The sequence below is a fragment of the Garra rufa genome, chromosome 3, assembly GCF_049309525.1.
Source record: "Garra rufa chromosome 3, GarRuf1.0, whole genome shotgun sequence".
Lineage (NCBI taxonomy): Eukaryota > Metazoa > Chordata > Actinopteri > Cypriniformes > Cyprinidae > Garra > Garra rufa.
The window spans coordinates 60413125-60431888 of NC_133363.1; the positions used below are offsets into that span (position 1 = coordinate 60413125).

The following is an 18764-nucleotide window of genomic DNA, read 5'->3' on the forward strand; positions in this document are numbered from 1 at the left end:
TGGTAACCGTTTTATAAAAGCAATAAGGTACTTGAGGCCGTGCTGTATCGTGAATAAATCACGGCTGAAGGGGTTGCAGGCACTCCGCTTCGCACGGCCTCTCGTACCTTATTGCTTAATTAAACCCTGGCCATTTGCATGTGCAATAGGCTAGAATATACTCTTAAAATATTATAATTAAGCAATAAGGTACGAGAGGCCGTGCTGTATAGTGAATAAATCACGGCTAAAGGGCGTTGTTAGGAATGTTGTTAAAAATATTAAAATCAAAAATATATATTAATTTATATATATTAAGTTGTACGTTTTCATAAAGTAAAATCATTAACTGCCTTCCGCTGTAAAAAGTAGTCCCTAACTGCTGCAGCTGTGTTTACGTTGCTAAGGGTGGTTGCTAAGGGGGTTCAATGATACACAAAACCGTTGAGTGAAGCGGTCACAGCAATGCCGTATCATGAATATGACACAGCTGCTGACCAATCAGAATTGAGGAATGGAACTAACCGTTTTATAAATGTGTTTAAATCAATAGTTTACATCTTAGTTTTAGTATCCCTCCAAGAAACCTTGATTACCATCATAAGTGAAACAAATTACCTTTCTTGTGGTCGTCTAATAAATATCTGCGTTACTCAACTATTTTGCGGTCGTAGAACTCTCCGCTGCTGTATGTGGTGGCGAGGGTGGAGGAACAGACCTCCAGGTACCAGGGCTTGTTGCCATTTTCCGTGCTGCTGCTGACAGAGATGGTGTAGATGCTGTTGGTGTAGCCGTCGCAGGAGCAGTGATCGCCCTGACGGCCCCCGTTACCAGACGCCCAAACAAAGATGGAGCCGAGACCCTTACGGCCCTGCAGAGACACATGAAGGAACTGTTAGGTTACACAAGAATAAATGAAAACATGCAACAATCCTACAGTGATTGTTTAGAATAGATTATTTAGTATTAATATATATGCATTAATATTTTCAATTCAAGCCACTCCCGGTGCAAATTTGGGCCTTTTGCATGCGCAATAGGCTAGAATATACTCTCAAAATATTATAACTTTAATCTTGTAATTTCTACAAATTAATTTTTGTAATTTTGGCTCTATTCTCAAAATATTCCGAGATTAATATATATGCATTAATATATGTGCATATTAATATATGCATTAATGTTAAAAAATACATTTTTATTTTATATTTCCAGTTTTATTTTAATTTTACATTGAAGCAACAAGTTTTACATTTTAGATGTTTTTTGCATTTGTATGTGCTTTTCTCATTAATAGATTTAGCTTTTAATATTTCCATTTAGCTTTAATTTATTTTATTTCAGTTTTAGTTTTAGTAATTTTAGCACTTCCATTTTTATCTATTATTCTGTCTTATTATTTTTTTACCTATTATTCTATTTATCTAATATTCTATCTTATTATTTAAGTTTCGTTAACATTTTTCCCCAATTACTAAAAATAACAATAACAACACTGCCTCTAGAAGACAAATAACTTTTGCAAAATAATTTTTTGAAAATTTTTTGACTTTAATGTCGTAATTTTGACTTCATTGTTGAAATATTTCTACTTTATTCTCGTAATATTTTGACTTTTTCCCCGTAATTTCGACTTTTTTACTAAAAATATTCAGATTAATATATATGCATTAACATATATGCATATTAATATGCATTAATATTTTCAATTAGCTTTTATTTTTAAATTTCGAGTTTTTCATTTTTTAGTTTTTTTTTTTTGCATTTTTAATGTGCTTTTGTCATGAATACATTTAGTTTTCAATATTTCCATTTTGCTTTATTTTATTTTAGTTGTAATTTTAGTACTTTTAGCACTTCCCTTTATTATTTTATTTTTATTAAAACATTTTTTACTTTTCTAAAACATTTCAAAATGTTTAATTTTATTGTTTTCCCAATTACTAAAAATAACAATAACAACACCGCCTCTAGAGAACAAATCACTTTTGCAAAAAAAAAGAGAGACAAGATTAACCACAAAATATGTGACCCTGGACCACAAAACCAGTCATAAGGTTAAATTTTACAAAACTGAGATATATACATCATATGAAAGCTCAATAAATAAGCTTTCTATTGATGTATGGTTTGTTAGGATAGGACAATATTTGGCTGAGATACATCTATTTGAAAATCTGGAATCTGAGGGTGCAAAAAAATCTAAATACTGAGAAAATCACCTTTAAAGTTGTCCAAATTAAGTTCTTAACAATGCATATTACTAATCAAAAATTACATTTTGATAGGTTTACAGTAGGAATTTTACAAAAAATCTTCATGGAACATGATCTTTACTTAATTTCCTAATGATTTTTGACATAAAAGAAAAATCAATAATTTTGACCCATACAATGTATTTTTGGCTATTGCTACAAATATACCCCAGCGACTTAAGACTGGTTTTGTGGTCCAGGGTCACATATTCCTAAAAAACTTACAATTATTATTTAAAAATACATTATGTAAATATTTAAGCCACTAGATTTAGAAATACACAAAAACATATACTTTAGTACATGATTAGACTGTATTTTAAAGCAATTAATGTTGAATTTCCTACTAAAATAACAATATGATGAAATTTTCACCGTTACAGTGGTAAAAATGACTCACATAATGATTTAAGACTTATTATATTGCTCAGACCTAAACAAAACCATCATAAAATACTAGTCCAGATCAGCTTTAGGCAACATCTTTGACCTTCTCTTCAAACGTTGTGGTTTTCAGCCCTGACAATAACAGTTACTCAATGAGAAATTCCCGTTTGTGTGCGAGTGTGAGACAACAACCTTTTTAATTCCCAGTTCAAAGGCTTGTTTGGCCAGAGGCCCCGGCCCGTCCACGGTCTTCCCGTCATCGTCGGGGCCCCAGCTGGCACTGTAAATGTCGATGTAGTCTGGCCTTATTCCCAGAGACTTGGCCTCCACCACATCAGTCACGTCTCCATCAAGCATTCGGACACCTATGAGAAAAGTTCATCCAGAAAAACGAACAAATACAGTCATTGTGTAATCAAGCCAATGTCGTTCCAAACCTGTATTACTTTCTTTTCTCTGTGAAACTCATAATGAGATGCTAGGAATAATGTCCAAGCTCGCATGCAACATAAACAGATGGTGATTTTCATTGCCAAGATCCAAAATGCACCAGGAAAGTGTCATAAAAGTAGTCTGGTTGACTTGTGCACCCATGATCCAAATGTCACTGAGCTATTTGATAGTTTTGAATGAACTGAATTCCCAGACTAACTTCTGACAAAGATAAATTCCATTTCGAACCAATGGTGTTTGGGACCAGTGACTTTAAGCATGGTGTGACTCATCTAAAAATGTTTTTTTATATATGCAATAGAGCAAATGGAGACCGACACACTAACTCCAGACACAATCATATGCCATATGCTCACTAACGCACACAACATCTGCAATTAAAGTCTATTGTACTCTGGTGCAATAAGATGTTTCCAAATGTCTTCACAATCTGCTGTCTTTCTCCTCGCTCCATTATTGAACTACAGCTTCATTTCCTTTTCTGGCTTTTTATTCTAAAAGAAGAAAGCCTTGGTGTTTTTTTTCATGACTTGAGAGAATAGGTGGTACAAAAACTAGTATCTCTGCAAGTCATTAAGCTGTAAATGTCATCCAAAGCCTCTTACAGTAAACTTTCTACTTATTATATTTGTGAGGTTTATTTTTAATATTTACCAGCAATTTCTGAGTAGAACTTGTTTCAAAGTAATTACAACGAAATGGCAAGTAACTATTGAAGCTTTTTCCACCATGGGTTAAAAATAACAATGCATTTTTTTTCTTACAATTCAGACTTTTTCGCTTGAGTTTTAATCTTACAATTCAGTTTTTTGTTTGCAATTTTGAGTTTTCAATATAACATTTAGCTTTTTTGCTCACAATTCTGAGTTTTTATATCATAATTCAGACTTTTTTTACTTGCAATTGTTTTTGTTTGCAATTTTGAGTTTTTCTCTTACAATTCACTATTTTGCTTGAAATTTGGAGTTTTTTTCTCATAATTCAGACTTTTTTTGCTTGCAATTCTGAGTTTGTGTCTCACAATTATCATTTTTCCTCACAATTTTGAGTTTTTGTCTCACAATTCAAACTTTTTTGCTTGCAGTTCTGAGTTTTTGTCTCACAATTCATACATTTTTACTTGCAATTATTTTTGTTTGCAATTTTGAGTTTTTCTCTTATAATTCACTATTTTTCTCATAATTCAGACTTTTTTGCTTGCAATTCTGAGTTTGTCTCTCACAATTACCTTTTTTCCTCACAATTCTGAGTTTTTGTCTCACAATTCAAACTTTTTTGCTTGCAGTTCTGAGTTTTTGTCTCACAATTCATACATTTTTACTTGCAATTATTTTTGTTTGCAATTTTGAGTTTTTCTCTTATAATTCACTATTTTTCTCATAATTCAGACTTTTTTGCTTGCAATTCTGAGTTTGTCTCTCACAATTACCTTTTTTCCTCACAATTCTGAGTTTTTGTCCCACAATTCAGAGTTTTTTGCTTGCAGTTCTGAGTTTTTGTCTCACAATTCAGAGTTTTTTGCTTGCAATTGTTTTTGTTTGCAATTTTGAGTTTTTCTCTTATAATTCACTATTTTGCTTGCAATTCTGAGTTTTTTCTCATAATTCAGACTTTTTTTGCTTGCAATTCTGAGTTTGTCTCTCACAATTACCTTTTTTCCTCACAATTCTGAGTTTTTTGCTTGCAATTCTGAGTTTGTGTCTCACAATTCAAACTTTTTTGCTTGCAGTTCTGAGTTTTTGTCTCACAATTCATACATTTTTACTTGCAATTATTTTTGTTTGCAATTTTGAGTTTTTCTCTTATAATTCACTATTTTTCTCATAATTCAGACTTTTTTGCTTGCAATTCTGAGTTTGTCTCTCACAATTACCTTTTTTCCTCACAATTCTGAGTTTTTGTCCCACAATTCAGAGTTTTTTGCTTGCAGTTCTGAGTTTTTGTCTCACAATTCAGAGTTTTTTGCTTGCAATTGTTTTTGTTTGCAATTTTGAGTTTTTCTCTTATAATTCACTATTTTGCTTGCAATTCTGAGTTTTTTCTCATAATTCAGACTTTTTTTGCTTGCAATTCTGAGTTTGTCTCTCACAATTACCTTTTTTCCTCACAATTCTGAGTTTTTTGCTTGCAATTCTGAGTTTGTGTCTCACAATTCAAACTTTTTTGCTTGCAGTTCTGAGTTTTTGTCTCACAATTCATACATTTTTACTTGCAATTATTTTTGTTTGCAATTTTGAGTTTTTCTCTTATAATTCACTATTTTTCTCATAATTCAGACTTTTTTGCTTGCAATTCTGAGTTTGTCTCTCACAATTACCTTTTTTCCTCACAATTCTGAGTTTTTGTCTCACAATTCAAACCTTTTTGCTTGCAGTTCTGAGTTTTTATCTCACAATTTAGACTTTTTTGCTCACAATGCTGAGTTCTTACAATTCAATATTTTGCTTGCAATTCTGAGTTTTATCTCACAATTCATACTTCTTTGCTTGCAATTCCAAGTTTTTATCTAACAATTCATTTTTGCTCGCAAAAAAAAACAGAAGTGTGAGATATAAACCAAGAATTAGATGTTAACTTGCAATTGTGAGTTTATAATTTACAATTTAGAGAAATAAATTGTATTGTGAGAAGAAAAGTCTGAATTGTTAGATAAAAAGTCAAAAATACCTTTTATTTTGCAGCAGAAAAAAATACTTAGAATTCTAGGTTTATATAAGTTATAGTAGAATTCTGAGTTTATATCTTCAAAATTGAGAGGAAACAACCTGAATTGTAAATAACAGAATTCCAAGAAAAAAGTCACAATTACCTTTCAATTATGAATTAAATGTGATATTCTAGTAAAGGCTAAAATATCATTTTTTATAAAACATACTCCAATAATGTCTGTTTATTTTTTACGTTGTAGTTTTACATGCCAATTGCACAATGGTAACAGATAGGGTTCAAACCTATAACCTTTCAGCTACCAGCCAAGAACTTTGTTGGACTTCTGAAATGAGCAGCTTCATTCGGATAAGCGGTTTCTGCCTTAATATAATAACAAACATGTGTGTGTTTGTTTTCCTATGCGCTCATGAGACTTGAAAAGAGCCTGATTGTATAGCGTGAGGATGTGTGTGCGTGTGCGTTATTAGTTCTAACACCATATGCTCAACACGCCGAACGTGACAGAATTTTTCTTCCTTAAAACACCTCTGAGGAAACGCAGCAGGCTCAACACTTCTCTATCATTCCTCTCACTTCTAACAAGCTGCATTACACCTCAAATTGATTCCTCCACTTCTCAAACAGCACCGAGTAAACACTTTTCTGTACCGCAGAGCAGAAGAACTAATCATTTCTACATTTCTAACTGCAGTGAAAGGACGTCAAGTTCTACATAGCAGCCAAAGCGAGGCCGCTTAGATTAGAAATGTCATTAGAAGGCGATGAAGTCATTGGCTTGAATCTGACACGTATTAGCTTTGGCGGCGTTTCAGTGATTAAGCAGGGAAGGAAAAAAAACGTCAACTGCTGAGCCAAAAGACCTAAAGCACGCCTTTCATTGTGCTAATCTGTCTATATCTGGCTTGGAAAAATGACCGACTCTCTTTCAAACATCACTCCGCAAATCTTAAGAGGAATATTTGGCTGACAGGACTTTGCAATTGAGATATATTACAAGATGTGCAGCCAGCATTTCGATGAGGATCAAGTCAATCATCTGTCCAGTTCAAAATGTGCTTATTAATGGCGTTTAACCCTAAAATCCTCAGAGCATGCAGCTTAGTTAGGATATTCGAGTATCACGTTAACCTCCAACTTCAAAATCATCCGACATCATTGTTTTACCTTTTTTGTAAAAAACGTTTGACTTTCTTTGCATGTCCGCATTGAAAACACTGGGTCGAAACTTCCGCCGTAACGCGTGAGATCAACTGGTGTAAGACGAGCATTTGTGGTTAAAAAGTATATACATTTTTATTGTTTTAAGAAAATGACCAATCATTCACTAGATAAGACCCTTATTTTTTTTTTAACTCAGATTGGATTTAACTAAAAGAAGATTACAGTGCCTTGCAAAAGTATTCATTTTTTTTTTCACATTTTGTTTTGTTGCAGCATTATGTTAAACTGCTTTAAATTACTTTTTTTCCCACATCAATCTACATCTCATACACCATAATGACAAAGCACAAAACAGGTTTGTAACAACTTTGCAAATTTATTAGAAATAAAAAACTGAAAAGATCCTGTTGCATAAGTATTCATACCCTTTTCTAGGACACTCGAAATTTAGCTCAGGAGCATTCATATTGCTTCTAGATGTTACTACACTTCGAGTGGAGTTAAACTGTGGCAAATTCATTTGAAGGAGTCTGATTTAGAAAGGCACACAGCTCTCAGAAAACAGCTGAAAATGCATATCAGAGCAAAAACCAAGTCCTGAGGTCAAGATAACTGCCTGTAGAGCTCAGTGACAGACTTGTGTTAAGGCAATGATCTAGGGAAGAGTTCAGAAAAAAATCTGCTGCATTGAAGGTTCACAGAAGCATGTAGCCTCCATTATCCATAATGGAAGACGACTGGAACGACTAGGACTCTAGAAAATGTCTGCCAGCCCCCATCCAAGCTGACAGAGCTTGAGAGGTGAAAAGGTGAGGCAAAGAATGGCAGATAATTGGCAAATGCAGATGTGCAAAGCTTGTCACATCATACCCAAAAAGACTTGAGGCTGTAAAGCTGCTTCAACTATGTACAGAGTTAAGGGTATGAATACTTATGCAATGTACTTATTTCAGTGTTTTATTTTTAATATATTTGTAAAATTTGCAAATCTCTTTTTTGCTTTGTCATTATTATGGTCTATGGAGTATAAATTGATGCGGGGGAAAACTAATTTAAAGCAGTTTAACATAATGCTGCAACAAAACAAAATGTGAAACAAATGAAGGGGTATGAATACTTTTGCAAGGCACTGTATATGCACCTAGGATGCGTTGAGGGTGATTATATCATGGGCTTACATATATTTTTGAGTGAACTAGCCCTTTAAACCCATTGGTCACTAGTGAAGTCCACTATCTGGAGAAAAATCCTGGAATGTTTTCCTCAAAAACCTCAATTACTTTGTGACTGAAGACAGAAAGTCAAGAACATTTTGGATCACATGGGGATGATTAAATTATGAGGAAATTTTTATTCTGGAAGTGAACTACTTTTAAAAAAATCTAAAACTAAATCTGGTCTCACTGCATTAAAAAAAGTTGTATTAGAGTTAACTGAAAAGAGGAGTTCAGCATATCACAGTCTATCAAAACAAGCTTTAGAGGTAATGGACTATGGCAAAAAGGGCCTAAAGGACGATCTGCACCCATTAACAAAAACTTTTGGAAATGCATTCGTAAATACAAAACTTATTCTCTAGCTCCAGCTATGATTCTTGTATTACTCCATTCTAAATGCTGGTTTTGCGTTCAATAAATGATTTTTCCACATGCACCTTGTAGGTTCTGTGCACTTGCACCAGAATGACTCTAATTTCTGGATTACGGACTTTAAAGGAAAAGTTCACTAAACATTAAAGATGTTCATGTCTTTCTTTCTTCAGTCGTAAAGAAATTATGTTTTTTGAGGAAAACATTTCAGGATTTTTCTCCATATAATGGACTTCTATGGTGCCCCGAGTTTGAACTTCCAAAATGCAGTATTAAATTTAACTTCAAAGTACTCTTAATGATCCCAGCCGAGGAAGAAGGGTTTTTTTTCTAAAAAAAAAAAAAAAAAAGAATTACAATTTATATACTTTTTACTTTAAATGCTCATCTTGTCTAGCTCTGTGTGTATTCCGGTTCATGATAGTTAGGGTAGGTCAAAAAAGTACCATCTCTTTTTTCTCCAACTTCAAAATCATCCTACATTGCTGTTTTACCTTTTTTGTAAAGGGCGTTTGATCTTCTTTGCATATTCATTTTGTAAACACTGGGTTGGGTACTTCTGCAGCGATGTAGGGCGATTTTGAAGTTGTAGGTGAAAATTAGTTTTTCGACATACCTTAACTGTCTTGAACTGAAATACAGAGAGTTCACGCAGAGCTACACAAGACAAACATTTGAGGTTAAAAAGTATATAAACTGTAATTTTATTAAAGAAAATAACAGATCGTTTTACTAGATAAGCCCCTTTTTTCTCAGCTAGGGTCGTTCAGAGCCCTTTGAAACTGCATTTTGGAAGTTAAAACTTGGGGGCACCATAGAAGTCCACTATTAGAGAAAAATAATTTCTTAATGACTGAGGAAAGAAAAACATAAAACATGATCTTGGAAGACAAGGGGGTGAGTAAATAATCTGTACATTTTTGTTCTGGAAGTGAACTTCTCCTTTAACCAGGATCCAACGAAATGAGAAGAAATAGTCCTTTAAAGGGGTCATCGGATGCCCATTTTCCACAAGTTGATATGATTCTTTAGCGTCTTAATGAGAAGTCTATAATATACTTTGGTTAAAATTTCTCAATGGTAGTGTAAAAAACACTCTTTTTACCTTGTCAAAATCCATCCTTTTTAGAGCAAGCTATTCTGTGGCATGTTCCTTTAAATGCTAATGAGCTCTGCTCGCCCTGCCCCTCTCCGCCGTGGGATGACAAGCCGTAATGTTTATTTTAGTCGCATTTAGCCACGTTTAGCTGAGAAGCTTGCTCACTAGCACATTATTAAGAAAGGCCATTTGCAAAGATGCATTAAAACCCTTATACCCACTTCTGCTGCGGGTGAAGCTGTATCACAAATGTGACCCTGGACCACAAAACCAGGGGTATATTTGTAGCAATAGCCAAAAATACATTGTATGGGTCAAAATTATAGATTTTTTTTTTATGCCAAAAATCGTTAGGAAATTAAGTAAAGATCATGTTCCATGAAGATTTTTTGTAAAATTCCTACTATAAATATATCAAAATGTATTTTTATTAGTAATATGCATTGTTAAGAACTTAATTTGGACAACTTTAAAGGTGATTTTTTTCAGTATTTTGATTTTTTGCACCCTTAGATTTCAGATTTTTTAAATAGTTGTATCTCGGCCAAATATTGTCCTATCCTAACAAACCATACATCAATAGAAAGCTTATTTATTCGGCTTTCATATGATATATACACCTCAGTTTTGTAAAATGTAACCTCATGACTGGTTTTGTGGTCCAGGGTCACAAATGATTTGCATGAACATAGACGCATATGTAGATCGGGATCAGCGCTTTCCTTTCAAAAATGACAGTAACGTTAATCCTCTGCGTCTTCAGCGGCTCAGATTTTGAAAGTAAATGACGGCTGCTATGTTCACCCAACATCCAACATCAGAACCCCTCAATCGCTCAATCTGAGACATTTTTGTCTTCTCCTGCACCTGAGTCGACATAATGGCAATCGAAATCAGACTGTTTCAGCTCGGTAAGGGCAGGTCTAAGGTAAAGCGCTCATGTCAATCAACTATCGTGGGAGCGGCCTCTCAACAAGAAGCTGAGAATGACCTGATTTTAATAAGGGGATATCACTTTTAAAGATTAAAAAAATACCACTGGGTGGATTTTTATCATTGTAGGGTTGTGGTGCACACAAACTGCCAACACACATTAATGTTTGTAAAAATGTAAAAGTGAGTTTTGCATCCGATGACCTCTTTAACAGTCCAAATTAATGCTTAGACAACAACAAACAACACAATTAGCTGTTTTGCTTAATTTTTTAGCACTAGCAAAAAAAACACCTGTTGTGGGAGTGGGTCCACAAACATTATGTAGTATTAAATTATTTAAAAAAGGCTCTGAAACTCTGGTGCAGAAGTCAAATTTCACAACTTTCCTTCAAACTGCTGCCATAGTCTTCAGTGCCAACAAGTAAAATGGATGAAAGGAAATGAATGCAACTCTCACTTGGCTCCTAAACAGACTTGCATATGCTGCCCTATCTTGTACTAAACTTTCTGCATTTGGCATATGGTGCAACTGGAACAACACGGACAGAAACCCCGCCAAGTCCGAGTAAAGGATGCATTTGTCAGTCCCGCCACCTGCGAGTACAATAAAGAAATATTCGGGTCTTTCAGCGCAGCTGCGGGCCTGAACAAAACGGCCCCAGGTGGCTGATGGCATATCATGAAATCCGCTTTTTGATTAAAACTGATCGGCCTTTTCATAGGATTAATTGCTTATGAGCGCATGAATGTCGGGCGGTTCGCTGTCCACTAAATTAATGAACTCTCCGAGCAGAGGCGGACAGGAGCGCGGGCATCTCGTCGCTTTAATCCTGTGCACACATGCGGAATAATCCTGTCTCATCTGCTCCGACTGAGTCTGAAACCTGTTGCTTGATCAGGGTTTAGCCACTTGTGGCAATTGGTCAGTTTTGCAGATCCATGTGTGTGCTGATAGCCTGCTGAGGCGGGTCTGAAACTGAAATAGCATCTGACATTTCTGAAAAAATAAGGCGAGTGGGAAAGCAAGCAGACTGTAAACGTACCTCCTATGCGGGCGTTGTAGGCTATACCCACAATGCAGTGTGAGTTGTTGGCTACAGCTGCGACTTCACCGGCACATCGCGTCCCGTGCCTGGAAAGAAAAGAAAAGCAATCTTAAATCACACAAAGAATTGATATCTGAGATTTTGTGTGTTAGTGTCTGTTTGAGCTCAAGTTGGATCCGAATTGTGAACAATGTGAGTCTTGCTTCTCTTTTTATCTCCTTGTTTTAGTTTGTCCTTTCCACATCGCAAACTAATACTGTAAAAAGGCCAAAAATACACTAGGACACTGCCTCTAATTCAAGCCATAGTAATGTGTCATTGCCTATGGCCTGTATACTTTCAAAAGCTTTTTAATGTCTTTGAAAATCTCTTATTCTCACTGTATTTATTTGATTAAAAATAAATGCTGTTTTATTAATTATATATTATTACAATTTACAATCACGGTTTTTAGAGTTATGTAAAGCCAAAATCTTAAAAAAATTTTTTTTTAAATAAAACATTTACAAACATATTTAATTTTGCGAAGACAACAACAAACTAAAACTGATATAAAAATAAAAATTACGTTTTTGAATAGCACGAAGTCTCTTCTGCTCACCAAGCCAGCATTTATTTGATCCAAAGAACACCAAAAACAGTAACACTTTTCGAAATATAAATCAAATATATTTAAAATAACTGCTTTCTATTTGAATATATCGTAAAATGCAATTCATTGTTGTGATCACAGTATAATTAAAAACTTTCTCACATTATGAAATAATTTGGTGATATCACCCATCCCTAATATATTAAATATTTTATACATGAATGTTGTTTTATGTATTTCTTGTTTTTAAAAAGAAGTCTCTTATGCTCATCAATTATGCTGCATTTTACAATACAATAAATATTCAACAAACAGTTCATTTTGTAAAAAATAAGTAATAATGTAAATTATTATTGCAAACTAAAACAATTGTTTTACATATTTAAATGTAATTTATTTCTGTGATGCAAAGCTAAATTTTCAGCATCATTACTCCAGTCTTCAGTGTCACATGATCCTTCAGAAATCATTCTAAGATACTGATTTGCTGTTCAAGAAACATTTTACTATTATTATTATTATTATTATTATTATTATTATTATTATTATTATTATTAGCATTATTTAGGATTTTTGATTTATAAAAAATATAAAAAGCTACATATTTTATAGAGATTATAGAAATTAATAAGAAATTAAGTATACTTTTATTTAGCAAAGAAGTTTTAAATTGAACAAAAGTGATGATAAAAACATTTATAATGTTACAAAAGACTTCCATTTCAGATTAATACTGTTCTTCTGAACTTTCTATTAATCAAAGAAACCTGACAAATTTCTACTCAGCTGTTCCAACATAATAATAAATAATAATAATAATAATAATAATAATAATAATAATAATAATAATAATAATAATAATTATTATTATTCTTTAAGCCGCAAACCAGAATATTAGAATGATTTCTGAAGGATCATGTGATTAGACTAATGATGCTAAAAAATTCTGCTTTGAAATCACAGGAATAATTACATTTATTTTACAGTTATTTTTTTATATTAAAAAATATTTTAAAATTTAATTTTTTGCTGTAATTTGGGTCAAATAAATGCAGGCTTGGTGACTTAGAGACCTCTTTAAAAAACATAAAAAAATGGTACTGTATAATTTATTTATAAAAAATTTAAATGGAAGATATAAAGATAAAAAAAAACCTCAAAATATTAGATATTCCAAAATATATAAAAGTATTTTTATAAAATATATAAAATAACAATTTTTACATCATTACTTTGAAGTAAACTTTCTCACATCATAAAATAATTTGGTCATATCACATATTTAAATGTCATTTATTCCTGTGATGCAAAGCTGAATATTCAGCATCATTACTCAAGTCTTCAGTGTCACATGATTATGAAAGTAAATGGGCTGAACTTATGATTGCATGTTGGTAACTAAAAGCAACAAATTTCTGGACTTTAAAAGCACATTTTTTAAAACAGATATGCGAGTCAATACTTGCACCACAGTAACAGCGGATACAGGAGCACAGGATCGCTGCCGGCTGCATTAGAAGAGCATTAATTGCATTTTTATCTTGTGCATTGTTCACTCGCTCTCAGACGCTCGGTGCACTTCTTTACCAAAGTCTCTTTCAATCGTTTGTTTCCCCTCTGTCCTCACTCAATTAAGTTTATGCTCCAGGAGGCATGTTCCAGACTTCAGAAATGAATTGAACGTCGCATTGTTTTCCGGTTTCAAATGTCCTGATGAGTATTAACAAAACAGCGCTTTGAAGTTTTGCCTGAGCTCTTGGCAGAGTTCATTGGTAAACATGCAGCGTGAGCGGAGAACAAGCATTAAATCAGGTGCTTATCAAAGACAGAGACGTTTTCAATTAAATCCACACCAGCCTCAATCCCACAGGATTGGATTGGTTTCAGTGCTTCGCCACAAAAGAAAGCCTCTTCATTCTGTTGACACGCCAAACGAGTCCGACGTTACACCTTTATTTGCATGACTCCAAATATCACAGCTCTTGAAAATGCCAGTTTCAAAACATTGCTCTATTTATCATAGATCTATGTAGTGCAAAATAGCCAGCACCCTAATACACAATCAGAGTTTAAAGTACGTTTAAAGGAGACCTATTATGCAAAAATTTTGAACACAGTTGTGTGGCCACAGTGTGAAAACAACCAGCCTGTAATGTTAAGTCAAGACACTGCAGGTGAACAGGGTAAAAATAAAATAATAATAATAATAATAATAATAGTTATAGACTTACTTACCAAGTTAATTGATTATATTGATAATTGCAAACATTTTTTGTATTACACGTTTTCTAAAATGTTAGGTTTAAATATGCAAATTAAGCATTATTTAATGAAATATGTGCTAATTTGCATACATTTCTAGTACAAAAATCTAAACACTGGATACATTTTCAAAATTTTTGTTTAGATTTTTTTTTTACATATTAGAGTCAAATGATTTTACAGAGGGGATCTCATTTACTTTATAATTAAAAAAAAAAAACTTAAAGACATAAAACAATGTATTTTTTTTACAATTTTGAGGGGAATAAAATGTTGTATAATATCAAGCAAATTATATACAGTATATGAACAAATCCCTCAGTAAAAACCTTCAGAATATAGACAGGAACAAAAATGTAAAGTTTGATGTGCATAAGTGCTACTGAAGTGAAGATTTATGGCTCAGTGTAGAAGAGAAAACTCATTTTGAGAAAACAGCCTTTAAAAATATGTATTGTAATTGGAATCTATTGACACAAATAGATCAAGCGCTATAAAAGAAACACTTAACAGTGTCTTTTGGGTGTTTTATTTCCACTAGTCTGAAAAAAAAAACCACTTTATGAAACACCAAAAAAAAAAAATCTCAAACTTAACAGGTGCATGAAAAAAAAAAACAGTTTTTGCCTGCAGTGTCTCCCCTTAAAAAATCCAGCCACTCATTTTTTTTATAATCCCAATAAATCATAAACAGTCTCTCTGAACACTCTTTGATCAAAACCAATGCACTGTGTGCAAACAACAAAGTAAGCGTCATGCGTTTGTTTTCCAAATTGCCTTTCTGAAAGCGCTTCTTGGCACTCTGTAAGACTAAAACTGCTAAAACTACCATTGTTTCTGCTCGTTTTAACTTATGCTGTCTTCACATGCTACAAGAATGATCGTAAATTGGAATGTGGTAGTTAAAAATTGCATATGAAAGCAATGTGAAGTCGTCCGCTTGAAGTTGTCGAGCTCATAATCTCAAGTGGGACTTAAAAAGTTTGTGATAGCACACAAAGGCACCATGAGACCATCTATGCCATTATTTTTATCGGGCCTTGCTCCCCGTCTGTGTAATTAATAAACACGCATTTATTATGCACAGTACTATCAGATGACTGACTTTATACGTTTTTGTTTTTTGCAAGCGGCAACCTCCTGCTCTCTCTGAGATAAACTGCAATTTATCGACTGGCCGCTAGAGACAAGCTCTAAAAGGGAGTCAATCCTATAGACCCCTCATGTTAAAATGCCCTACTTTACAGCAGAAAATTTTTTTTACAGCCTGGTACAAAAAGTGGTTTTGGTCTATATAGCTAATTTTGCCCTTTCTGTCAACTGGAGGGGGGTGAATTTTTTTATAACTCATCCGGTTAAGTTATATTAAGCCGTAAAGTTCTGCATAATTAAGGGCGTGGCCACTTGAGTGACAGGGGGATTGCCATGCTGTCACCACGGTCACACTTGGTGGGCGTGGTTTCTGCAACCAGCTCCACCCACATCCCGCCTCTTTGCCCATTTTCAATTATTCGGGAGTGATGACGCGATTCCAAGATGGCGATGGCCGACTCCCGCCCACTATGAGCTTCAAAAACATTCTTTAGAAAACTACAGGTGACGTCACAGACACTACATCTATATTTTTTACAGTATATGGTTTTTGCTGGTATAGAGACGGAGTGCATTTAGGCCACGCCCGTGTAACGGAGGCCAGCTAGTAGGTGCTGTGCAGGTAAACCTCACTCCCCGATCTCAAGAGACGCACTAGCGACCGATTTCTGACTTATAGCAGCTTTTAGACATTATTCTGTGTTTTTTTTTTTTTTTATGAGACAAGGTGTACAGTAAACAAGCTAAAAAAACACAGAACTTCATTTTTATAAGCTGTCAATCTAAAAAAAACGAGTGTTTAAGGACACAAATAGTTGTAGATGTCAGGGTATTTCACATTGGGCCATTCAGTTGGATCATTTCTCCAACAAAAGGAAGGTAAGGAAAAGGTGCACTGACATAGATTAATAAAATTTCATTTTCAATAAGAAGCCATCAACTGAAAACTGCAGTGATTCGTACATATAGGTATGTTTTTTAAGTTTTGCAGAAATGTACACTGTAAAAAAATTTGCTGTAGTTCTGCAGCTGGTTGCCAGTAACTTACTGTAGATTTTTAATTTATGTTATTTACTGGCAACAGTTTGTTCAAAGTTAAATGAACATTAAACATTAACAAGTCTTTGTCTTTACAGAATAAAACTATAAAATAACAACCTACTGCAAAGCATTCTGGGAACCAGAAACCTTCATCAACCTTTTTCTGTTTTTTTTCTTCAGATTTTGTTTCCCAGAATGCTTTGCATGAGGCTGTTATTTTAGTTTTATTCTGTAAAGATAAAGACTTGTTAATGTTTAATGTTCAATTAACTTTGAACAAACTGTTGCCAGTAAATAGCATAAATTAAAATCTACAGTAAGTTACTGGCAACCAGCTGCCAGTAATACTGTAATTTCTACAGATTTTGTTTACAGTGTAGAGGCACGTTTTTTCAATGAGCCTATGTTGTCGTATTTGGAGACATCTTTATCGTTTGGTTTCTGCGTAGACTTGCATTCACCTCTCTCGTTATTTGTTGATCTTCTTCTGCATAGGTGGTGTATAGCCACACTATTACATCATAAAGTGTCACATTCCACAACCTGTCATTTTGGCAGATTGGCTTCAATATAAGCTGTTTTTAGACAAACGAGAGAGTTTTGCGAGCTCAAACGGATGTTTTTTTAGTACTCTTATATGTCAAAATATCAAAGGAATTTTGGTTTCTCAGTGTATCACCCCTTTAAAGGGATAGTTCACCCAAAAATGAAAATTTGATGTTTATCTGCTTACACCCAGGGCATCCAAGATGTAGGTGACTTTGTTTCTTCAGCCAAACACAAACAAAGATTTTTAACGAAAACCGGTGCAGTCTGTCAGCCAAATAATGTGAGTGGATGGGCACCAGACCTTTAAAAGTAAAAAAAAAAAACATGTACAGACAAATCCAAATTACACCCTGCGGCTCGTGACGATACATTGATGTCCTAAGACATGAAACGATCGGTTTTTGTGAGAAACTGTACAGTATTTATATCATTTTTTACCTTTGATACACAGCCACGTCCATCTGTCCTGAGCACGAGTTTAGCATCATGCATGTTATGTGTACATGCTCTGGCGTAGAATACGCAAACACCGGAAGCGATCTGTCGCGTGTATAGGACACTCATTGTTTACACAGTGCACAGAGATTGTGGGTATAGCGGCTATTCAAAATGGTAATTACTTGCACTTATCCTGATTGTTCAAACCGATTTAAAGCTAAAAGATTATGTTTGCTTGCGCAAACTCATCAGGGACTTTTCACCGATTTCCCCTTACGGCGTTTGCGTATTCTACGCCAGAGCGCGTTCACGTGTAACGAACTGGATGAAAAGCTCATGCTCATGACAGATGGACGTGGCTGTGTATCAAAGGTAAAAAATTATATAAATACTGATCAGTTTCGATCGTTTCATGTCTTAGGACATCAGTGTATCGTCACGAGCCACAGGGTGTAATTTGGATTTGTCTGTGCATGTTTTTGTTTATTTTTAAAGGTCTGGTGCCCATTCACTTCCATTATTTGGCTGACAGACTGCACCGGTTTTTGTTAAAAATCTTTGTTTGTGTTTGGCTGAAGAAACAAAGTCACCTACATCTTGGATGTCCTGGGGGTAAGCAGATAAACAACAAATTTTCATTTTTGGGTGAACTATCCCTTTAACACTGACTACGTTTACATGGACATCAGTAATCTAATTAATGACCTTATTCTGAATAAGACAATAATATGATTAAGCTGTTTACATGAGTTGCTTTTAGAATATTCCTTTCATGTTCCCGTTTTACATGTTATAGTACATAGATCGGTTAATGACACGCATCATTAACACGCGACGCTATCAGTTCATCTTCGTTATAGACTTTTGGATGTTTCGGTTTTAATTTGACAAAAGCATGAAGTGGCTCTGGACATATGCAACACATTTTTGTGCATGCTGTGCTGCTCCAAAGCGTCTGCTCCATACAGCGAGCGTTTCAGAGCCAGACAGTTTTTAGGAAAAAAATCACACGCAAGCACAGTCACCGAAAGCCAGTTTAGTTTGACTTTTTTTGTTTGTTTTCATTTTGAAAACCCTGTTATCTTTGCCGTTTACGTCACATTACGCCTTGGAGGCTTTCTTTTATTTATTTATTTTTTATTAATTAATTTGATTGCGCGCCCTGTAATAAATGGTTTAGTCGGCATATACCTAACACAGCATGTGATGGAGTCC

The 18764-nt window shown here is 34.3% G+C and overlaps 1 protein-coding gene across 1 annotated transcript in view; it reads right to left on the reverse strand.

Moving 5' to 3' along the window:
• Positions 1–628: 628 nt before the first annotated feature.
• LOC141331687 (proprotein convertase subtilisin/kexin type 6-like) overlaps positions 629–18764 on the reverse strand; it is a 43200-nt gene continuing 25064 nt past the window's right edge. The window contains exons 6-8 of the mRNA XM_073836723.1: positions 11573–11661; positions 2814–2986; positions 629–850 (exon numbers count right to left, since the gene is read on the reverse strand). Coding sequence (XP_073692824.1) covers positions 629–850; positions 2814–2986; positions 11573–11661 — 484 coding nt within the window. The remainder of the gene's footprint in view (positions 851–2813; positions 2987–11572; positions 11662–18764) is intronic.